The sequence below is a fragment of the Gracilinanus agilis genome, chromosome 1 (assembly GCF_016433145.1).
Source record: "Gracilinanus agilis isolate LMUSP501 chromosome 1, AgileGrace, whole genome shotgun sequence".
NCBI lineage: Eukaryota > Metazoa > Chordata > Mammalia > Didelphimorphia > Didelphidae > Gracilinanus > Gracilinanus agilis.
The window spans coordinates 724,447,121-724,471,861 of record NC_058130.1 but is presented as its reverse complement, the minus strand read 5'-3'; the positions used below and the strand labels follow the sequence as shown (position 1 = coordinate 724,471,861).

General features: G+C 40.3%; 1 protein-coding gene across 1 annotated transcript in view; it reads right to left on the bottom strand.

Moving 5' to 3' along the window:
• NWD1 (NACHT and WD repeat domain containing 1) overlaps nt 1-24,741 on the bottom strand; it is a 64,893-nt gene that overhangs the window by 25,538 nt on the left and 14,614 nt on the right. The window contains exons 4-10 of the mRNA XM_044685329.1: nt 16,932-18,204; nt 11,437-11,640; nt 9,602-9,761; nt 9,401-9,518; nt 8,048-8,209; nt 5,032-5,229; nt 95-223 (exon numbers count right to left, since the gene is read on the bottom strand). Coding sequence (XP_044541264.1) covers nt 95-223; nt 5,032-5,229; nt 8,048-8,209; nt 9,401-9,518; nt 9,602-9,761; nt 11,437-11,640; nt 16,932-18,204 — 2,244 coding nt within the window. The remainder of the gene's footprint in view (nt 1-94; nt 224-5,031; nt 5,230-8,047; nt 8,210-9,400; nt 9,519-9,601; nt 9,762-11,436; nt 11,641-16,931; nt 18,205-24,741) is intronic.

Sequence of the window (24,741 nt, the reverse complement as noted above, 5' to 3'; positions counted from 1 at the left end):
TTCATTAAATGCTTCCATGGAGGCAGGGTCCTCTAGAAGCTGTCTGTAGCTATCAGAAGAAATAAATGCAAAAGATCCCCTTTCAGAGACTCACCGGTGTGACCAGTTAAGACATGCACCACCTGACTCTCCTTCTCCTTCATGCCCCACACAACCAGGATGCCATTCTGTGATCCAACTATCAAGAGTTTGTTGATGGAGCTCCATTCTAGTGCTGTGATACCTGCAGGAAATATACAAATCGGACAAGAAGGAAGAGAAATGGAGAGAGAAGAGAAGATTAAATGTCACTAGATGCTAAGAAAGAATAGTTGTAGATTAAGTTCTGGGAGAACACAATTAGTGGGAGACAATTTTTAAGCTTTTTAAACTCTAGGCACATAAAGGAAATGTGAAAAGTATTTACCAATAAATTGTAGAGATTAAAATTAATGTTCAGTAACTAAGGTGTTATATTTAATAAAGTTTTATTAATAATAAACTAACATGAAAAACTAGAGTGAAAAAGGTTCTAAACTAACTTCAGCCGTACTCATGGAGAAGGCAGAAAGAGGGAGGAGCTACAGAACTTATGAAACAATAATGTGACCATGCAAACATGGAAGCGCAGGAGAGATTAAAGGGAATTTTGGGAAAAATAAGGGACTTATAGGGGATGAAGTCCAAGGTTCAAAATTTCCATTTATTTGGGACCCTGAGTGCCTCCATCTCTAGTAACTAAGGAGGATTATTGTTTCAAAGAGAATTATTATTGGAACTAGTTCAAATTCCACCTGTTGCAAATAGACCTCTCTTGTTTTCTCCTTCTTCCCTACGGACTTTGCCTGTAGCTTTGATATGGTTCTTATCTCATTCTGCCTTCTGGGCCTTATTTATGTATGGGTCTAATCTTCCCTATTAGAATGCAAATTCCATGATGAAGGGGCAACCATTTGGGATTCACCTATATCAACAATAAAGTTCAATAGACCTTACTGATAGAATCAAAGTGACAGATTTTAAAGAAATAGAGAGATAAAGAATAGAGGAAAAATATGGAAAGTGAAATTTTAGGGGGCAGCTGGGTGACTCCGTTGATTGAGATCCAGACCTAGAAACTGGAGGTCCTGAGTTCAAATTTGGCCTCAGATACTTCCTATCTGTGTGGTGCTGGGCAAGTAAGCTACTTAACCTCCATTGCTCAGCCCTTAACCATTCTTCTTTTTTGGAACCAATATGCAATATTGATGAAAAGTTGGAAAGTATGGGTTTTTTTAAAAAAATGAAATGTTATCCACATAAAAACCTTAAAACATAGAATGTCAGAGCTGGAAAGGGCCCTATGTCAGAACCTGAAAGATTCCTAGAACATATACCATAAAATGTCAGAATGAAAAGAGATCTTATAATACAGGATATGGAATATTAGAGCAGAAAAGGACCTTAGGACATAGAATATCAGAGATGGAAGGACCCACAGAACATAGAACACAGAATGTTACATATGAGAGGGCTCTTTAACACATAGAATTGTCCCAAGGAAGGACCTTAAAACTTAGAATGTCAGAGAAGAAAGAGAGCTTAGAACATAAAATGTTAGAGCTGAAAGGGACCTGAGAGCACAGTAATAACAATAACTTGTACTTTAATAACAAAAACAACAACAACAATAACAGTTGTGCTTTAAAGGTTTGCAAAGTGCTTTATGTCATCTCCCTTGATACTTTTAACAACTCTGTGAGATAGATGCTACTGTTATATCTACTTTACAGATAAGGAAACTGAGTCTAAGAGAGGTTGGGTGACGCTTATCATCACACAATTAGTCTGAGGCAGGATTTGAACTTGTGTCTTCCTGACTGCAGACCCAGAGTTCCATCCATACAACCACATAAAATGTTAGAACTGGGAAGGATCTCAGAATATAAAATGTGAGATCTGGCAAGGTACTTGGATTATAGTTGGATACATTATCATGTAGTGAGTTCATAAAGCTTTAGGATGGTCTTAGAAGTCATTTAGTCCAGCCCCTTTATCTTACAAGTGAGGAAACTGAGGCCAATGGACAAATGGGGAATTGTTCATGGTCATATAATTAATAAATGGTAGAGCTAAAATTAAAATATATGTCTCCTGATTCTTGGCACACTGCTCTGTATGGAGAGCTGCAGATCTGATGGAGTCTTAGGGCTGTCAGCACCTGGGCATTGCCTGGGGCAAAGCCTAAGCCATGCCCCCCATGCCCACCCTAATTACTGTTCCATCAAATTATTCAGTAGTGTTTGTTATTCAACAAACATATTTAGCCTCTACTGTGTATGGGGCCAGTGCCATTGCTTGTAACAGTTAAAAATAATGATGTGCACTGGCATCCCCTATGAAACCAGACTGGCTGATTAAGGACCAGTATTATATTCAAGTTGTCGATTATTATGATGTTCTTATGACACATTATTAGGTTAGTAAAATGAATAAACAAATCTGTAGTTTCTTCCTTTCAAAAATAAGCTAAAAGCATTAGTGCCTCTAACTATCCAGCCTTTTGGTTCCCCTTGGCTACAGGCTCATTACTAGTATCTATCCCTTATAAATAGTGGCCTCCAGAGGTGCTGGTACATCTGAGGCAGCATGAGGCAGCACAGGACAGCCCATAAGAGTGCCCTTGGGACCTTTCTCATGGAAGGTGGGAAATCCCAGAGAGGGTCACAGAAAACTAGATTCTCCCTATGACAGGAAAGCTAAATAAAACAACTGCCAGGAAATGAAGTCATTTTTTTAAAGCACAAAATTTGGTTGCCAAAAGCAGCTTTGGGACCTGAGGGAATATGGAACATCCTGTGATTCCCCAGGCAGTCTTCTTATGCCAAGGATGCCCTCCCTTCTCTCCTCTGACTCATAGAATCCCTCGTTTCTTCAGCTAAAGAGTCATATCCTACAGAAGGCCTTCCCTGATGCCTTCAGTACCCTTTCTCTAAAATTTTGTTACTGTTGTTTAGTTGTTTAGTTATGTCTGACTCTTCATGACTCCATTTGGGATTTTCAAAGATGCTGAAGTAGTTTGTCTTTTCTTTTCCAGCTCATTTTACAGATGAGGAAACCAAGGCGAGCAGAGTTGACTTACCCAGGATTATACAGTTATTAAATATCTGAGTCCAACTTTGAACTCAGGTCCTCCTGACTCCAAGATCTGCACTCTATCCAGTGTACCATTTTGCATTAATTTTGTATATATTTGTAAAAATGCTTGTCTTCCCTGGAAGAACGTAAACTCTTTTAAGATCAGTGACTGTTTTGTTTTTGTTTTTGTATCCCTAGTACCTGACACATAGCAAACCTTTAATGAATGTTTGTGGATTGACTGATTAATGGACTGATACAGATAAAAGATAATTGTCTTCCATATTGTTACAAGCTAGAGGTGAAAAGGGGCCATAGAAAATAGAATGTTAGAATTGGAAATTACCTTGGAACATGGGATATTAGAGCTAAAAAGTGCCTTAGAACATAGAATGTTGCTTTTTGTCATCTACACAACACCAGGAATTGGACAAATTTGGACTGATATCATCTTGAGCTTTATTCATTTATTTTTTTTTAATTTTAAACCCTTAACTTCTGTGTATTGACTTATAGGTGGAAGAGTGGTAAGGGTGGGCAATGGGGGTCAAGTGACTTGCCCAGGGTCACACAGCTGGGAAGTGTCTGAGGCCGGATTTGAACCTAGGACCTCCTGTCTCTAGGCCTGGCTCTCAATCCACTTAACTACCCAGCTGCCCCAATTCATTTATTTTTGACCTGATTTATTTGGAGTGGAAGCATTGTTTTTATTTATTTTTTTTAACATTTTTAAACCCTTAACTTCTGTGTATTGGCTCCTAGGTGGAAGAGTGGTAAGGGTGGGCAGTGGGGGTCAAGTGACTTGCCCAGGGAGTCACACACAGCTGGGAAGTGTCTGAGGCCAGATTTGAACCTAGGACCTCCCGTCTCTAGACCTGACTCTCAATCCACTGAGCTACCCAGCTGCCCCGAGGCATTGTTTTTAAAAACATGTCATGTATGTTGTCTAAAATAAAATGCATTTAACCCCCCCCAAAAAAGAACATAGAATATTAAAACTAGAAAGTGTCTTAGAATATAGAATGTCTATGGGCAGCAGATATGAGGTGTTGGGGGGTGTGGCTTGCTCTTGTTTTGCTTTTCACTCCTTGCTAGAGCCTCCTGCTGACTGTGCTCCCCTCTCACCCCAGTGACCCAAACATTCTCTGCCTAACTTTTGGGTTTTTCTTTTCTTGAAAGTTATTTCGTTCTGTCTCCTTGTTGGTTCTTTCTCTCCTATACTAGTTTTGTGACATTACTTTAATATTGGTTGGAGAGGATTCTCATGGCAACTCTGAGCTCTACTCCACCATCTTGGCTTTGCCCCTGGATTTCTCCAATTGACTCTTTAATTATCAGGTTTGTAGCCTGTCAATAAATGGTTACCTTCTTCACACACACACACAAAAGAATATAGAATATCTGAAACAAGAAGAAACTATAGAACATAGAAGGTCAAAGCTAGAAAAGGTTTTAAAAAATAAAACGTAGGAAGTCAGCGCTAGAAGGGACCTTAGATATTTTCTCAGCTCAAGTGACTCAGAGTCCCTCACATCCCCACAGCTCCTGCCCACCAGTGAGAATGATAGCCAATTTGGGGGACCCACCTTCCCTACCACCTTTGGCAATGATGAATTTTGAAAGGATTTGGAGAATCTTTGAGTAGGAAAAAGATGAACAAACTGCATATCAAGAGACCTTACAATTGGGCATAGAAGCGCAAGACAGTATTGACGTAAGGCCAAGAGCCTAAACAAGGAAACTCTGGGTCCTAGGGTTCTCTGTGCCATTACATAACAGGGTGGCCTACCTTTCTAAGCAGTATATTTTACAAATAAGGCAACTGAGACCCAGAGGAGAAAATTGGTTTCCTCAGAATCAGTCATGCAGCATCAGAGCCATAACTCAAAACCATTCATCTGTTTGGAGACTTGGGAGATACCTGGTAAAACTTACCTTTGTGATAGCCTGTGAGCGTTTCCTGAAGGGGTCCTCCCGGAGGCAGAAGGAACCCACAGAGAGGGATGAGAACAGGTTGTGGATATGCATTAAACCACTTCACACACTGGTGGCACAGCTCTCCAATGAGTGATGGGGAGAGGGAGGAGAAGGAATGAAGCCGGGCCAGGATTTCTGTATAGAAAATGCTTTTGTCTAAAAGAAAAAAATCACCCTTGGTTAGGTCTTAGAACAAATAGCCAAACTTGGGCCCCATGAAAGGATACCCTAAGAAAATTTCTTCCTAAAGAAGTCTTCTAGTTTTTCTATAGGTTGTTGATTATTTTTTAAATGGTATTGTCTAAAGTTGAAAGATGAAAGTATAGAGGACTAGATTATTAACTCGCATTCCTATAGATCTTTAAGGTCTACAAGACACGACACAAAAACACAGATATGTATGATTATCCCCATTTTAGAGACAGAGAAAGTGAAACCCAGGTTGTTTTAATGACTTGCCCTAGATCACAATCAGACTTGGACTGAAGTACTTCTCTTGAAACAACATGCTCTCCACTCTATGCTAATGGAAGGGTTTCAGGGTGTCCAGGAGCAAGTGCCGGTTAACACTCATTCTTCCTAAGCAAGGAGATAACAGAGTTCAAGATGGAAGGCGACTGACTGATTCTATTTCCAGGAGGTCCTCCTTATCAGCAATGAGGCTCTCTCTGTGTGATGCTAACCCTTAAATGAGGCTACATCCTTTAAGTTTTATTTTTTATTCCCTTTCCTTCCATCTTAGAATCAATACTAAATATCAGTTTCAAGGCAGAAGAATGGTAATGTCTAGGCAATGTGAGTTAAGTGACTTGCCCAGGATCACACAACTAGGAAGTGTCAGGCCAAATTTGAATTCAGGACCTCCTGTCTCCAGGCCTGACTCTATCCACAAGCCACCTAGCTGCTTGCCTAAATACTTTTAACGAGCACAGCATATAAAACTTAGATTTATAAAACCAATGAATTTGAGAATGAGTATTCTTTTAAGGCCAACAGGATATTAAAGATGGTAGAGATTTTAGAAATCAGCTAATCTGTCCTCATTTTACAGAAGGAAAAACTGAGGTCCAAAAAGGGAAATGACCTGCTCAGCATCACACAAATCAGTGTGGCAGAATTGGGACCAGAACCCAGGCTGCATAAAAAGACTCTTTAGCAAACCAAAGAAGTTGCCTAAGGCATTATTTCAAAAGTAAATTGAATGACACTCAATTTATATGTAATTTCTCAGTCAGAAGCATCATACTGTTAAGTGGATAAAAAGCTGTTCTTGAAAAACCTTAGCTTAGAGGCAACTAGGTAAGAGACAAATCTAAAGATGGGAGGTCCTGGGTTCAAATTTGACCTCAAGATACTTTCTAGCTGCGTGACCCTGGGCAAATCACTTAACCCCTGTTGCCTAACCTTTACCACTTTTCTGCCTTATAACCAATAAATAGTATTAATTCTAAGATGGAAAGGAAAGGTTAAAAAAAAAAGGAAGAAAACCTGAGTTCAAGTCTTGCCTCTGACCTATAATGACTGTTTAACTCTGAAAAAGTCTAGGCAACTAGGGGCAGCTGGGTAGCTCAGTGGATTGAGAGCCAGGCCTAGAGACAGGAGGTCCTAGGTTCAAATCCGACCTCAGACACTTCCCAGCTGTGTGACCCTGGGCAAGTCACTTGACCCCCATTGCCTACCCTTACCAATCTTCCACCTATAAGTCAATACACAGAAGTTAAGGGTTTAAAATTAAAAAAAAAAAAAAGTCTAGGCAACTCTCTAAGACTCTTAAGTTTCAGAAAAGATGTCACCCTGAGGGTGTTTCCTCATTTGGAAATTCCCACTACAAATAGTATCACAGATCCAGTTCCTTTTCCCTATCTGAATTTCTCAGATCTAGAAGAGGCCACGTGTACAAAGAAAGTTGGGCTTGAACTCAGAAAGACTTGAATTCAAATTTTGCCGTTGGCACTTAATAGCTGTGCAATTGTGGGCAACTCGTTTAACATTTCTTAAAGGGATGCTCTCAAGATTTATCTACTAAGTTTGAGGCTGGAGTTGCAATGCTAGGAAAGAGATTTTCTGTGCCTAAGACATTTCAGGTCCCTCACATTCTAATTAACTTTCCAGAAGCATATCTTGTTCCCTTCCCAAGTCCACTCTTGACAAGACTTTCCCAATGATACACAAGGTCTAGTAAGCAAGAAAGGCCCCGAGTTCAGGTCTTGTGATGGATGGACTGTGTATCTGTCTGGGCCTTAGTTTCCCCAACTGTAAAATAAGACATCCAGACTAGAAGATCTGTTAGCTCTGACTTTATCCTTTGCAAAGGATATATTTTGCGCATCCCTGCCCTCTAGTGATGAAATTGTGCCTGTTTATCCAGGACTATAGAATCCACTCAGAGATGATGGGTCCTGGAGAAAAACTGTGAATTTTGCTCTCCTCAGGGTTGCAGACTTGGCTCTTAGCATCCATATATCTCTGAAGTGGTCAGAACCTTCATTAGGTGGAGGAATCTGAATTGGTGAGGACTTTGTAGGAGCCTGGATGAAGCCCTTTTCCTGATGAATGAGTATACTCTTAACTAACATGTTCTATAAAATCTTATACCTAAAAGTCCAAAAGAGATTGTTTAGCTCAGTGTCTTCATTTTGCAAATGAGAAAGGGGACTTGCCCAAGGGATTTCCTCTAGATACCCAGGAGCAGAGCCAGCTTTAAGATCCCTTAATTCCCATTCTGGAATTCTTTCTACTATGCCACTATACTATCTTTCTGCTTTCTCTCTAAAGGCAAATTAAGAAATGCCAGGGTTCTAGGAGCTGATCCAGGAAGAAAATGCACAGATTTTGTCATGTCAAAAGATGTGAGGTATTAAAGATTTAATGTATTTGCCAGTATTGTTCAAATCACTCACTGAAAACTCATATTAGGAGTTCATCTTATAGGAGATCACCCCAGGAGCAGAACTCTATAACTGGTAGCCCTTACTCATGCCAGCTGCACGATCCATACTGGGTCTCGAGAGCCGGATGGCATCACGGATGAGGCTGAGCTCAGAACAGTCAATGTGTTCAGCACACAGGGCAAAGTCTTCCAGCATGCTTGTGATTCCACTGGAAATCACTCTACATGAAATCCAATTCATGTTCCCTATAAAGAAAAGAGACAATTTGCAGCTTATGTGGAGGTCATAAGTCTGAGCCATCCCTTCTCTATTCTTTTTGGGACCCTTCCCTCCCCCTTAAAGCTTTAAAGACAGCACCCAGAAGTCATGTCCCCCCTCCCTATAAAGGCACACATAGTTACATAGCTAGATGCTGATGATTAGGTCTGGCTGCTTGTGTGTCTTATAGTGTAGACAAGGTAGGTTGTTATTGACAGAAACAGTATTGATCTCCTCAAACAAAATACTCATAAGGCAATATTAACTGATAATATTAACTCCCTGGCCACAGTGCTGGGATATTTCTCTTTATTAAAAGGTTGTCTTAGTCCCAGCTGTGTGACCCTGGGCAAGTCACTTGACCCCCATTGCCCACCCTTACCATTCTTCCACCTAGGAGCCAATACACAGAAGTTAAGGGTTTAAATTTAAAAAAAAAAAAAAAAAAAAAAAAAAAAGGTTGTCTTAGTCAGTGTGCCTCATGAGGAATTGACCCAATCAAGCCTGGAGTGGGGCATATGTTGGTCTAGCAGTTGGGCACCAGGGGGAACCATGGAAGAGGTCTCCAAAGGTTAGAAAAAGGCAGGATGGTCACCAGCGATAAGTCCTAAAGGCATTATTTCTGAGAATGTGGTACTGAGTCACACTTCCTCTTTACTATGACCCCCCATGGGATTTGTGATACCCTTTCACATCAATGGCCAAAGGGCTAGTGAACCTGGGAGGATTTTTGTGTTAGAAGATCTGGGCTAAACCTTAGCATTTCTTGATCACAGGCACCCAGGTTCTGGTTCTGGGATGGCAGCTAACTTTTATTTTCTCTGAGCCTTAATCGCTTCATCTGTTAAATGAGGGGATGAGGTTAGATGGTCTCTGAGGTCTCTTCCAGATCTTATATTTTTTGGTCTGTATTCTAAGCCGCCCTCCATCCACAGCTCTGATACTCTGTGTTTTAAGAGTCCTCTCAACTCTGATATTCTGTGTTCTGAAGAGCCCCTTGGCTCTGAAATTCCTTGTTCTAAGGACCCTCCCAGCTCTAACATTCTGTGTTCTAAGGCTCTCCCAGGTCTAACACTCTGTTTTATATTTGAAGGTCTTTATCAAATCTTATGTATCTGATTCTCATTTCTTCGTCTATAATGATCAATTCCTCTGAATAGAGAAGCTGATATCCTTACCCAGCACATCTTTCTTCAACTCTTCAATACATCCCGAATTAGCCAGGTGACTGGGCAATTCACTCAACTTCCGAAGATTTGCAATAGTATCTGAAAACCAGAGGGGTTGAGGTGCGACCTGGAAAAGGGGGAGAAGAGGATTACAAAGGACAACATAACCCTGGGAATCTCGTTCATAGGAGTATTACTGGGAAATCTCACCTTCCTGTCAAAGTTTAGAGGTTTTCCCAGAAGGGGCAGAGTCATAGGTTTCTTTATACCCTGACTCCAGGCTCCAGTGAAGAATTCAGATAAGAGATGATGCCTCTTAGTTTTCTCTTGTCCTGACAGGTAGCGTTCCTTGACCACCTCAGTCAGTTGTCTTAAAAGAAGAAGGAACAGTAGTGAGATAAAGCTGACCTTTATATAGGACTTTAAGATTTACAAAGTATTTATGTACATATATAAAAATTGAACCCCCACAATAATACGGGAGGATGTGGAAGAAATAGTGCTCTGGGCATTGTAGGGTGAAAATCTGTCAAAAATAAATTTTCTAAGCTAATCCTAAATATCTCTACTTAGAGAGAGAGAAATCTAAAGGGACAGAGATCCATTCTGCTTTTGAAAGTCTTTCTGATTCAAGCTGTCTTCAAAGTTACAATTCTATAATCAAGATTAAACAAGAGGGACAACTAAGTAGCGGGCAGATGGAACACCAGGAACTGGAGCCAGGAGAACCTGGGTTCAAATTTGATCTCAGACAATCCTATCTGTGTAACCCTGGGCAAGTCACTTAACCCTTATTGCCTAGCCCTTGCTGTTCTTCTTTGAACTGATACTAAGATACTAAGAAAGTAAAGATTTTCTCAAAAAAGATTAAACAAGAATACAAAGTTGAAGGCCTATTTCAAGCAATTTTTCAAAGTTCAGACAATCGTTTTGATTCATTAAGCAGCACAATACTAATAATTTGGGGGGACCCAGAACAATCATTTCCTAAAACTATTTGATTCCTCTTACACTACTCTGAGGAGCTATCTTTCAATTTGGTCAAAGATAAACTCAAGAGATGTTTGTATTAATTGAATTAATCAAAGGACCTTTTTGCTCTTAGTCCAATCATTACCCTAATCAATTTCAGGTAGGATTCCTTCCTAGTTTTATTAGGCCTCTGCTTTTAGAACCAAGTTAGGCAGAACTTTTAAAACTGAAGGTTAAAGAAAGACTGATGAGGTTTAACATTTGGGTTAGACCAAGGACTTCAGACTAAAATATCATCTTAAAATTATTTTGTAATACATAGTCTAAAGAGGGGAACAGAGGGAACTTTAGTATGCTTCCATACTTGTGAAGCAGAAACTCCAGGCATTATTATGCCCATTTTATAATTGAGGAAATAGTTAAATAGAGATTAAATGGCTTGATCAGAGTCTAAGGTCAAATTTTAATTCAAGTCTACCTGACTTCCATTGTTCCACTGTTCCACCTAGCTGCCAAATAATAGCCCAGCCTAGGGAAGGAATGAATTCAAGAGCTATTGTGGAAACTTCTTTTAAGATTCAACTCAAGAGCCACTTCCTATATGAAACCTTACAAGTGATCTCCTTAGTTGTTGTCAACACTCTCTCCCTCTGGGATTACTTCATATTATTTTGCATACACTTTGTATTTACTTCTCTGTGTACATGTTGTTTCTCCCCAGCAGAATGTAAATTTTTTCAGAACAGGGATTATTTTGGCTTTGGCTTTGTATGCCAGCACAGTTCTAGGTTAGTAATCATTTTTTAAAATTGAATTGAATTAGTGTAAAATCGCCAGGAATTAGCAACTGGATTAGTCATGGTGAGAATGAGGGAGAGAGAGAAGACAAAGATGCTTTGGAGAAGTGGGAGAAAAAGTGGTGCTCAGGAACAAGAGTCAGTCATGTCTGTAATCAATGGTGCTAATATGCTACAATAATAATATCAACAAGGGTAGCCAGCCTGTTACAAACAAAGCTTCCATTTTTTTAAGTAAAGCACTTGAGATTTTTATTTGGGTGTCATTTTCTCTACCTGTGAGCGAGTCCAAGGAGCATGAAGCCATCTGCAGGTCTTTTTACCAAGAAATCCCCCAAGTCTCGCCGGAGCCTCACCCACAAGAGAGGAGGAAAACGAAGAACATCTTTACTGGGAGGAGTCCATTCTTGATAGACTTCCATTAAAACCTCATCATCCAAGGATAAGACATCCTTCAGCTCTGCTTCAGACAACCCATACCTGCCAGAAAGAGAGATGGACTATGTCTAAACATCTGAAGGTCTCTAGGAAATTTTTCATTTTTTTATGACCTGATTCACCACAAAGGATTCAAAGTAACTCTAGGAAAGTTGATGCCTTCCAATGCAGGAATACAATGCTATGCAGTAGGCATATTATCATCACCATTTTACAAATGCCGTTGTTGAGGCTCAGAGAAGAAAGAGGGAGTGACTTTGTCCAAAGACACACAGCAGGCAGAAGTAAAACACTTCCTACTCAGATCTCTTGACTAATGTCTAACACTCATTCTACTAAACCAAGCTGTCTCTCAGGAATGGCCCTTTGAGATTATCAGATTCCACTCCTTCATTTTATGTATGGGGAAAGGAGTGACTTGGCCAAGATCACATTACTAGCAAGTATATAGAAAAATAGAATTCAAATCCATATTTCCTATCTTCCAAGACCAGGGCTATTTTCCCATTATACTATGCTGCTTCAGACATGAGTTGGAAAGAAGTACGCCCCACCATAGACCAAGAGAATTAAAGGGAACTAGAATACCCTATAGGGTAGACACATACTAGTGAAGTGGTTGTTAGAAGTGGTTGTTACCATTCCCCCACCCTGCCATACCCATTTTAAACCTCTCCTCCGTCCACAAACACATAATTTGAGGGACCTAGAAAATAGAGAAAAGGAATACAACTGCAGGTAAGGCTTCAAGAATAAATTCCCTTTTCTGTTACTTATCTCTATATGGCCTTGGACAATTCACTTACCTCTCTCAGCTTCTGTAAAATGGCAGTGTTGGATGAGATCATGCTTAAGGTCCCTTTCATCTCCAAATATATACTCTTATGTTCCTTCCTCCTACCTAAACTATGTTGCTTAATTCATCCCCATTTTCATTCATGTCCCCTTGTCTTTGCTGATTACTCTAATTTATATTTGTAAAACACTTTAAGATTTGCACAGTGTTTTGCATACATGATCTTGATTGATCCTAACAGTTAACCCTATGAAGTGGGTACTGCTTTGCATTGTTATTCCCATTTTACAGATGAAGAAACTGAAGCTAAGAAAAGATAAGTGATTTGCTCATGATTACTCAGCTGATAATGTAAACTTTCTGAAGGGGCAGAAGCTATTTTATTTTTGTACTTATACCCTTTGAGTCTAGCACCATGGCAGATATTGGTCAGTTTGAATTGAAATGTGAGAGGGAAGTGCTTTGAATGTGAAGTCAGAGACTCTGAATTCCAGTCCCTGTTCTTCTTTCTACCTAGTTGGGGGATTTTGGCCAACTGGTTTTCACTCATGGCATTATGGTCAAGGACCCCGAGGAAGTGTGTGGGGAAGCCATAGTCTCCAGGCAAACTTCACTAATCGTTAGTAACTATCAGGGCTATATATTAACTGTTTTCTTAATATTAGTAGTGGTCGTTGGTGGCCCCAGAAAGTGTTGTGATAGAATGAGTGTAGTCAAAGAGATAAGAGCATAGGGATGGGGGAAGAGAAAGACAGAGACAGACAGATAGACAGATAGTCAAAGAGTCAGAGAAAGGGGGAGAGACAGAGAGAGATTGAGAGAGAGTATCCAGGTGCCACCTCTTTCATAAGAAGTCTCCTGATTCTGGTAGTTGTTATAACCCCTATCTCAAAAAAACCAATTCACTTGTCTCTGGGCTTTGAAGCTTCACCCCTTAACACAGTGCCTGGCACATAGAAGGCACTTAATATTTACTTGGTTAATCAATCAATTAGTGATTAATGGTAAGTAGGAAATGTTTGTGAACATATATGTCACTTGGAACCCCAATTTTTTTATCTCCAAGATGAAGGGGTTGGCCTGGATGATCTCTAAGGTCTGTTCTAGCTGTAAATCTTACAACCATAGGTTCTTTCTACTAAAAATTCAGTAATCTGATCCTATGATCCAACCTTTGTGGTCTCCAGTACCTGTTTCAGTCATTCTGATTAATTATCACATTGATGTTTTAAATGCATAAAATAAAACAGAATTACAAAGAATCACATAGGATTACAAAGGAAATCCATTATATTTGAAGTATAGATATTTAAAAAATTTGTTTAAGTTCACAGACCGTAGGCTGTTATTGTTGTTCATTCAGTCAGGCCTGTCCAACTTTTCATGACCAAGGTCACACAGCTAATAAGCATCTGCGGTTGGACCAAGCATGTTAATAATATCTATGGGGTTTTCTTGGCAAAGATATGGGAGTGGTTTGTTATTTCCTTCTCCAACATAGGTTAATCCTTGTGCTAAACTCTTCCAAATTGCTGTACAGAGAATCCTTTTTCTTTATTACCCAGGAGAACAGTGGCTGACATGAGAAATGGCAAGAATGTTCTGGTGGGGTAGAATGAGAATTGTAAAATGATCCAAAAAAAAGCAGGGAGGAGACTCATCCGGATCTCTGGACCATAGAGCTATAGCTCTTCTTAAGATATTGAGATTTAGGATATGACCTCCCATCATAGTTCCAGTCCAATCCTCTTTATAGGTCATTTCCCCACTTTGTCCTTCCCACTTGGCTTCACTGCCTTTTCTCCAAAGCCAATAGAGGTTAATTTTTTCATACATTCCTGTGCTTGGGACCTTTGGACCTTCAAATGAAATATATTGCTTTTTGGTGGAGGGACTTAATGAAATCCCCATATTGGGACTGTTCTAGAGGAAGCTACATAAGCACTCATCAAAGATGCCATGGAGAAGCTGAGGGTTTCAGGAAGGGGTGGACTCAATAACCACTGAGGTCTTTTCTAGTGCTTGGATTCTACAAAGGCAACATAGTATAATGGAAAGATCTCAGGAGTTGAAGTCAAAAGAGACCTGGGGGGCAGCTGGGTAGCTCAGTGGATTGAGAGCCAGGCCTAGAGACGGGAGGTCCTAGGTTCAAATCCGGCCTCAGACACTTCCCAGCTGTGTGACCCTGGGCAAGTCACTTGACCCCCATTGCCTACCCTTACCACTCTTCCACCTATAAGTCAATACACAGAAGTTAAGGGTTTAAAAAAAAAAAGAGAGAGAGACCTGGGTCTGAGTCCCAGTTCTCATACCTGTTCAGTTGTGTCTGACTCTTCTGTGATCCTATAGATCATAGCACACACACCAACACACCCTGAGGTTTTCTTGGAAAGGATATTGGAGTGGTTTGCCACATTTCCTTTCCCAGTGAATTAAGGCAAAAAAAAAAAAAAAAAAAAAAAAGAGGTCAAGTGACTTGCCCAAGGTCACCTAGCTAATAAGTGTCTGAGGTCAGATCTGAATTCAGGTCTTCCTGACTTCAGACCTGGCTCTATATCCACTGAGCCATCTAAGCTGTTTTCATAGTTACTGGTTGGATGATTCCCCTTGCTGAGCCTTTATTCCCTCCTTCACTTATAAAATGCAGATGACAGTCTTTGCAATAGATACACCTCACAGGGAAGATATGAAGAAAACACTTTGTAGAGATATCAAATACCAGACATATGATTGTTATTATGCTAATGGTGGGAGGCCTAATAGATAGAGCCCTAGACTTGTAGTCAGGGACACCTGGGTCCGAATTTCCCTGCTAACACTTAGTAGCCATGTGGGCAAAGTCTTTTAGCTGTCCAAATCTTTTTCCTCATCTAATAATTGAAAATCACAAAATGCCTTCCTCCTAGGGTTGTTATAAAGTGCTTTTCAAACCCCTAACACACTAAAAACAAAGTCGGATATCATTATCATAACTTGTAACTGAAGTTGCATATGTTTATGTTGTACAAAATGGCAGCAGGGCTTTGAAACCGGAACACACTATATAGATACTATTGGGTTGGGTTTTTTTAACCCTTACCTTCCGTCTTAGAATTCATATTGTGTATTGGCTCCAAGGCAGAAGAGTGGTAAGGGTAGGCAATGGGAGTTAAGGGACTTGCCCAGGGTCACACAGCTAGGAAGTGTCTGGGTTCAGATTTGAGCCCAGGACCTCCCATGTCTAGGCCTGGCTCTCAATCCACTGAGCCACCCAGCTGCCCCCAATACTATTGTCTTGATTGTTCTCACCATTCCCCATGTTTTCTCCCACATAGGGCCAGGTCCCCCAATAGAAACAACAGTTGAACAAAACTGCACAAATAAAGTTTTGTTCAACTATTGTTTCTACTCTCTCTCTGTTCTCCATCCATTGCTATTCAGTTATTTCAGTCATATTTGACTCTTTGTGACCCCATTTGAGGTTTTCTTGACAAAATCCTGGAGTGGTTTGCCATTTCCTTCTCCAGCTCATTTAACAGATAACGAAACTGAAGCCAACAGTCTTAAGTGACTTGACCTGGGTCACTCAGTGAGTAGTTATCTAAGGCCAGATTTGAACTCAGGTCTTTCTGACTCCAGGCACAGACTTCTAGCCACTATGCCACCTAGATGCCTATCCATGCATGCTAGGATATAACTCTTCATCGATCTTTCTGGCAGCCTTTGCATAGAAACAATGTTGGATGACTTGTGGGATTTAATTTAACTTTCATACCTCTGCAACCTGCTCTTCATTTTCCTCATCTGTATCTAATGGTAGTGCTGGGCTTAATGGCCCTTTCTAGTCGTAAATCCACAAAATCATAATTCTTTTCTGAGATGACTAAAGTTGCAACATCTGGAAGGAGTGTGGAGTGAAAATTTGTGTAGCCTCTGGGTGGCTCCTGCTTTAGAGAGAATCACAGAATTTTAGATTTGGAAGGGCCTAGAAGTATCCACACTCAGAAAGAATTCCTTCTCCTACCTACTTGACAAATGTTCACCTAGCCTTTGCCCAAAGACTTCCAATGAAAGGAAGCCCATTACCACCAAAGGCAGCTGAGTCTACTTTTGAATGGAATTGTAAGTTGGGGCCATTAGAAAAGGGATATTTATTCACGTATGGGTTGGACTTCCAAATCTGTGATTCTATGATTCTCTTCACCATGACAGTCTTTAAGAAATTGGGAAAGGAATGATGTTCTATCTCAGTTACCTCTTCTCCAGGCTAAATAGCCATGCTTCCTTCAACTTCTGCTTGTATGACATGCTTATTGGTACCTTTACCTCCTTGGTGGTACTCTTCCAGATATGCTTCAGCTTGTAAGATCGCAGGGCCACAGAATATTAGACTAAGAAGAGACCAGCTTGTTAATAGACCCATAAAATGTGGTCCCCAGATAAATAAGATCATGTATATAAAGTGCTTTGAAACATAAAATACTCTACCCATGCGGTTATTGAAGATGGTGCGTTAAAAGGTAAACTAAAGAGCAAAAAAAAAAAAAAACTGACTTACCGGGCAGTTACAATGTACCCAAGTACATGGGCCACCAAGATTTGACCATGTAACTCCTCCAAACGGGCGCAAAGCTGATGCATTGCTTGTTGGGTGGTGGTGGCCAGAGAGATGGGTAATGTATAGGATGCCCATCTCTGAGCTTCATCAAAGGCCAGTTTTAACCTCAAGGGATGCCCACATTCCGGGAGGCTGGCCCAGAGAAGGTCCCGCTGGGCAGGGCTCAGCTTCCGCCTCACAGATGCCAAAAGAAACTCAATCATTTTCTGACCTTGTTCCCCAGAGAGTGGTTTCAATTCAAAATAAGCTTTAGGGTTTGTAACAACCTTCTTCATGATTTTTAAGGTTCCAGACTCTGCTGGGCAAACAGAGAGGATGAGGTGGACTTTGGGGGGGCACTTTTTGGGCAGCCATGTTAGGTCTCTTGCCCCATAAGTTGAGTTCAGCTCCCCGACTGCATCCAGTATGAGTATAAGCGACTCAACATTTCTGCTGGAAACCATGAAGAGGAGATCTTGAAAGAACTGGACAGCACCACTATAAACAGCCATGACCTGCGCAGGTGGCAGTGGCAAGCCATATGCTAAGCACACTTGGAGACAGATGCTATTCAATAAAGTACAGATGTTGGAACTTGACTGGCTTGTGCCAAGGAGTCGTAGCACCAGCACAATCTTTTGTCCCAGAAAGTCTTGGATGCACTCCGATATTTTGCACATCAGAGCTGTCTTTCCAATTCCAGGAGGTCCCAAAACAACCAGGGGGCCATGGTTGGTGCCATCATTGGCTGTGATGGCCTTTCCAATTCTGCTCAGGAGTTCCTCCCTCCCACAAAACACTTGGCACTTGTCCATAGCCTGGGCCATGTGGTGATGCAGCTCTTGGAAGAAAGGGACAAAAATCTGCTTGCTCTCTTTCTGGTGGCGAAGTCGCTCTAGAATCTGATGGTTGACTGTGGCAATGAACTGCTCTCCCAGCTCCTTCAGGTACTTAGCATGTGCTCGATTCTTTGGGTTCACCAAATCTTGACTCCATTGGACGAAATGCACCTTTAGCAGTTTGGGGTGGTTGTCGGTGATTTTCACCTTGAGGCTGGTGAGGAAGTTCTGAGCTTCCATGTCCAGACAGCCGTCTTCCTGCCGATCCACCATTGGTAAGTTACACTCATCCAGAATGTGCTTATTCAGATCCCTAATTTCTCTAAGGAAAACTGTTGCCCCTAGGTCACTGTCATCTATATTTAGAAGACCGTGTTCTATTTCCCATTCGATTGCTACAAAAGCAGAAACAAATAGAGGTTGAGAATTCAATTGAAGACTGACAGTCTCTGCATAAATTAATCTCAGGATCATTCTACTTTCTTTCCTTTTCTTTTCAAAATCCTTACCTTCTGTCTTAGAATCAATAGTAAGTAGCAGTTCCAAAGCAGAAAAATGGTAAGGGCTAGGCAACTGGAGTTAAGTGATTTGCCCAGAATCACAAACTAGGAAGTATCCAAAGTCACATTTGAAGCCAGGACCTCCCGTCTTTAGGATCGGCTCTCTATCTACTGAGCCATCTCACTGCCCCAGATGCCAAATTTGGGGTACCTTGACAGCACTTATAGTCCATAAGCAGCATAGAAACAATAGAGCTTAGTACCTAGGAAGCAGGAATAATTAAAGAATAGAAAGCTACCAACGACGCCACTGACCAGGTGGAGTGGCCTTAAATTGGCGTCTCAGGATTTCTCTCTCCCATTGAGCAGAACCTGCCAAGGACAGTGTACTTGATGTGACTTATCTGGGGCATAGTTTTGGGTACTTGGCCCAGGTTTCAGCTCTGATAACAGACAGCTGATGTCATGGCAAGAGGAATAGATAGGTAGTCTAAGACTTGGGTTCCAATGCCAGTTCTGGCATTTACAAGCCATGTGACTCCCTCTCTGAGCCTCAGTGTCCTTTTCTGCAAACAGTAAAGATATTATTCTACTACTAACTACCTTCTAGGATTGCAATGAGAAAAAATGCCATATAATTGTGAGATATTATGATTCCAGGATAAACAGTGGACCATATAACCGAGGTAAAGAGTAGGTCTCTCTTCTCTCCACCTCTTTGAAATTATAATAATAACAGAACCTAGGATTTCTAGAACTTCTCTCTGGTGTACATTTTATGTAATAACTTAGTAATTATAAATTTTTAAGTAAGAAAAGAAAACAGTGTGGCACAGTAAATGCAGAAATGGCTTTGGAGAAAGGAAGCCCAGTGCCTCTGACACATATTGCCTCAATGACCCAGAGCAACTCTCATAGCATCATAAATCTATACCTGGAAGGAATGACAGAGGCAATCTAGTCTAAATTCTTCATTTTACAGATGAGGAAACTGAGACAAAGGGATAGTAAGTGACTTCTCCAAATTCTCACCTATAGGAAGCACACAGGTTTTCTGGCTTCAGAGAAATAATCGATCTTTCCAAGATTACTTTTTCCAAGACTCTAAGACAGATCTATCCATAATGATTGAGGGAGTTTTCACAAGAGATATTACTTATGTGGATGAAATTACATGTCCAGACAATAACAATGACCAAAACCCCACCACCAAAACCAAAATGCTGAGACTAATGGAGTTTATCTCATTTAACAATAAAATTCCTGAAAAAGGAATTTCCATAAATCAAAAGATAACATATAACTCTGAATAGAGACCCCATTTTTATTCCCCTCCCCCAAATTCCCAGCCAAACCTAGCTTGTATGAAACCTAAACATGGTCTCCAATTGCTATTGCTTCTCAGTATACCCCTGAACTTTTTTTCCTTTCAAAAAGATATTATTTTAGGAATATGGTCTAAACTTGGGGTGACCTATATTCAGACCAATAAGATAATTTTAAAAATCTAATCAAATAATTAAGAAGTCCCTGGGATAAGAGATAAGTCCTAAAGAGCAAGGCATTTTCCCTCTTTCTCCATTTATAAAATGAGGATAATGAGCCTTATACTATATAAACATATAGTATTTCACAAGACTATGTGAGGAAAGTATTCTGTAAAGAATATTAGTAAGATGGCCCATGTACATTATCTAATATGGAGGGAAGACCCTGCAATATCACAGCCCAAATTGTTTGCTATAATTGTCGTTTATTGAGAACATAAGAATTCCTCTAACCCCCCCACCCCCCCAAAAAAAGTGAATCCCTTTCGAGTATCCTGTAACTTGGATAGAAATATACATTTATTTATATATATATATATGTATTATTCCCCATATATTCTATATATAACTTGGGTAGAAATATATATATTACTATAAATGGGCTGTGATTTTAATTGCTGAAAAAAAGTGTTATTAATTCTAACTGGGCTTATTCAATGGGTAATAAAGATAAAAATTTTTCCAGTTAAAAAATAGAGAAAAACAACAAGGATGGTAAAGAGTCTTAAAATCAAGCCATATGAAGATCGGTTAAAAGAACTAGGAACATCTCTCCAAAAAATACTATTTGTTCTATGGGATGATGCTTCTCCAGGAGAAGGGGGTGGGAATGATACGTGGGATACTATGATGATGTAAGAAACAAAATAGCAATAAAAACTTCTTTCTTAAAAGAGAATAAAAGAACCAGGAATGGAGAAAGGAAGATTGAGGTAAGGTATAATAAATGTCTTCAAGACTTTGAAGGAATTAGAATGATCCTGCTTAGCAATGGTTGGAAGTTTCAGGGAGACAGGTTTGGAGCTAACATAAAGAACTTCCCAACCAGAATTGTCTAGAAGCAGAATGAACTGTCTCAAGAGAAAATCATTTTTTCCTTCCTTGGAGGTCTTTGAGCAGAGTCTGGATGATCACCTATAGGAGATGTAGGGGAAGGGATTATTGCTAAGATACAGACTGGACTAGATGGTCTCCAAGGCCCTGTCCAGTTCCTAAGCAATTTGATTCTTTGAAATAGTTGTCAAATTGAAAAGTTTTCATGACCAAAAAAATCCAGCTGACTGCTGCTTCTTGCATATGTTTTAGCTGGCAGCTAGATGGTATAATGGATAGAGCACCAGACCTGGAGTCAAGAAGATCTGAGTTCAAATCAAGCCTCAGACACTTACTAGCTGTGTGGCCCTGGACAAGTCACTTAACCCTGTTTGTCTTGGTTTCTGCATCTGTATAATGAACTGAAGAAGGAAATGAATGACAAACTATTCCAGTTATCTTTGCCAAGAAAACCCCAAATGTCCTATGAGAAAGAATGCTATCCACATCCAGAGAAAGAACTGTGGAAGCAGAAACACAGAAGAAAAACAACTGCCTGACCACATGGTTCCATGGGGATATGATTGGGGATGTAGACTCTAAATGATCACCCTAGTGCAACTATTAATAATATGGAAATAGGTCTTGATCAATGACACATGTAAAACCCAGTGGAATTGTGTGTCAGCTACAGGAGGGGGGTGGAAGGAGGGGAGGGAAAGAACATGAATCGTGAAACCATGGAAAAATATTCTAAATTAATCAATAAGAAAGAAAGAAAGAAAGAAAGAAAGAAAGAAAGAAAGAAAGAAAGAAAGAAAGAAAGAAAGAAAGAAAGAAAGAAAGAAAGAAAGAAAGAGAAAGAAAAAGAAAAAAAGAAAGCCCCAAATGGGGTCATGAAGAGTGAGACAAGACTGAAACAATTGAATAACAATGGAGGGAATTCTCTGTAAGGTATGCATTAGATTCAATGGGCCCTGAAGTCCCTTCCAGCTTTCCCAGCTCAGTCTGTGAAGCTAAAACCTTACATACAGCACAAAGGCTTGAAGGCAACTGGTGGCCTAGTGGACAGAATGCTGAAAGTGAAATCAGAAAGCTCTGAGTTCACATATGACTTCAGATACTCACTGTGTGAGCTTTTCTTTCTTTCTTTTTTTAAACTCTTACCTTCTGGCTTAGAATCAGTTCTAAGAAAGAAGAGCAGTAAGGGCTGGGCAATTATGGTTAAGTGACCTGCCCAGGATCACCCAACTAGGAAGTGTCTGGAATCAGATTTGAGCCCAAATTCTCTGAACTCCAAGCCTAGAACTCTATCCACTGTGCTCCCTAGTTGCCCTACTTACCTGTGTGATCTTGAACAAGTCACATAGCTTCTGTTTGCCTCAGTTTCTTCGACTGCAATATGAGCTTAAGAAGAGCACCTATCTCCCAGGGTTGTTATAAGAATGAATTATTATTAATTTGAAATTAAATGAGATATTTGAAAAGCACTTAGCACAGTGCTGATATATAGTATATATGCATATATAAAAAAATGTTTTACATAAATATATACTATATATATAAATAGTGGCTACTAGTATCACTATAGAAATATGAGTTGTTATTGTTATCAAAGCACTTAATAGTAAATCCTCTACCACAGTCCTCGTCCAGTGCCTTCTTGGGTTATGGAGGTCCACCTGGCTTCTTAAAGGGTACACACAAATGGAGTCTAAGTTCTATTAGGTTCCACCAAGCTGGAAAGGCTTCAAGTACAGGCCCAGATGGCTCTGAGTACCTATTGTCCAGGGATCAGTCAACCAAGGGCAAAGTGGCTAATAAGTCAAACATCTCTCAGCCCTAGCAGTGATCTCACAGTGCAATCTGTCTCTCTGACACCCCTAAAAAATGACCATCCAGATTCCCTTTGAAGAGGCAACCCACCACCTTAAAAGGCAGCTTAGCAAGTTATAGAGTCGGAAGATCTGAGTTTAAATTCTAGCTATGCCATTTATTAAATGAGTGACTTTTAGCAAATCAGTTAACTCCTTTGGCTCTCGGTTACTTCTGTTCATTAGATAACAAGGTTGGAATAGATAACCTCTAACGTCCCTTCCAGCTTTAAATCCAGCTAAATTGTTAGGATGGTTTTTCCTTGTAGCAAACTAAAACTTGGTACTGTGTGATTTCCCACAACTATTGCTCCTTATTTGTTAGCTTTCTTCTATGTTCCGGGAAGTGAGAGAGATAAAAAGATGAAAAATAATAGTCCCTGCCCTCAGAGAATTTATACTATAATAACAAGGAAAATAAGACATATATAAATAGATATTTTTAATATTTAATTGGGGCAGTTCAATGGCATAGTGGATAAAATGCCAGGTTTTGAGTCAAGAAGACCTGAGTTCAAATCTGGCCTCAAATACTTATTAGCTGTGTGACCCCAAGCAAGTGATTTAACCCTGTTGGCTTCAGTTTCCTCATCTGTAAAATGAATTAGCAAACCACTTTAGGATCTTTGCCAAGAAAACTCCAAATTGTGTCACAAAGAGTCAGGCACAACTGAAATGGCTGAACAACAAGAATGCGGTGGGAACCTCCTGGCTTGGCTTTGCTGGGCACACTCTATAGAGAGGTGAATATATAATCCGAAAGAAAGAAAGATGAAGCCTTTTTCTAGCCCTTTATTATAACTTAGTGGGAGGGCAATTCTTCCTGATTGAGTTATCAATCTTTTTTTTAAACCCTTACCTTCTGTCTTTTTTTAAGCCCTTACCTTCCACTTTAGAATCAGTACTGTGTACTGGTTCCAAGACAGAAGAGCACTAAGGGCCTAGGCAATGGGAGTTAAGTGACTTGCCCAGGGTCACACAGCTAGAGAGTGTCTGAGACCAGATTTGAACCCAGAACCTCCTATCTCTGCACCTGGCTCTCAATCCACTGAGCCACCCAGCTGCCCCCTACCTTCTCTCTTAAAATCAATATTGGTTCCAAGGCAGAAGAGTGGTAAAGACTAGGCACTGGGAGTTAAGTGATTTACCCAGTCATACAACTAAGTGTCTGAGACCAGATTTGAACCTCAGGACCTCCCATCTCTAGGCCTGGCTCTAAATCCCCTGAGCCACCCAGCTGCCTCCAATTATCTTTGATCTAGTCCCCTTGTCATGGGACCAGCCAGGTCTGTTATACATGTCCCAAGAAAGGAGTTGCTGCACATACATGTCCAGCTCCAGGTGTCATCCTTATTTATATAGGTAAAACAAAGAAACTTGGGAGAAGGGTCACTTTCAGTTGGATAATCGGAGAAGAGTCAACAAAAGAGTTACTTTGGTAGCTATTGATCATTCATAAGGAATGAAAATGGGACTCCTAAAGGGCATCCACCATGAAACAGAAGCATTGAGATATGTGCCAAGAGAAGAAGAAAACCCACTGATGAGTCAGGAATCTTCTGAGGTTTTGAAGATTGTAGCAAATCATGTACTATTCCTAGGCCCTAATTATTACTATTTTGATCCAAGTTTTCCCCTAAATCTGGCTTGTATAAAAGCCAAGTAGAGTCTATGATGTGTGTTTATATCTGGCGACCACCTCCTCTTTCAAAGAGATGGGTGGCAGCTGACATTTCAATGTAGTTTCTGTCCACAATGAATATATATAGAAGGGTTCCTGTGGAAAATCACTCTGGAGCCTCGAGATGATAAAAATCACTGTTGGATCACTTTTTTAAACCAAAACTTGAAAAGGTTAATAAATATATTCAGTGCCATACCAGAAGTAGATGAGGCCTGACCTTGGGTTACTGAATTTAGAGAGTATTAACAGCACTTAAAGTCCTTTGCCAACTTAGAAACAACAGAGCTCTCAACACCCACTTTATAAGAGTAATTAGTAATTGTGGATAGAATGCCAGGCCTGGAATCATGAGGACCTGGGTTAACATCTGCCCTCAGATACTTCCTAGCTATGTGACCCTGGGCAAGTCAATTATTGATGCTGCTCTTCTTTCTTAAGAGAGAGAGAGAGAGAGAGAGAGAGAGCAAGAGAGAGAGAGAGAGAGAGAGAGAGAGAGAGAGAGAGAGAGAGAGAG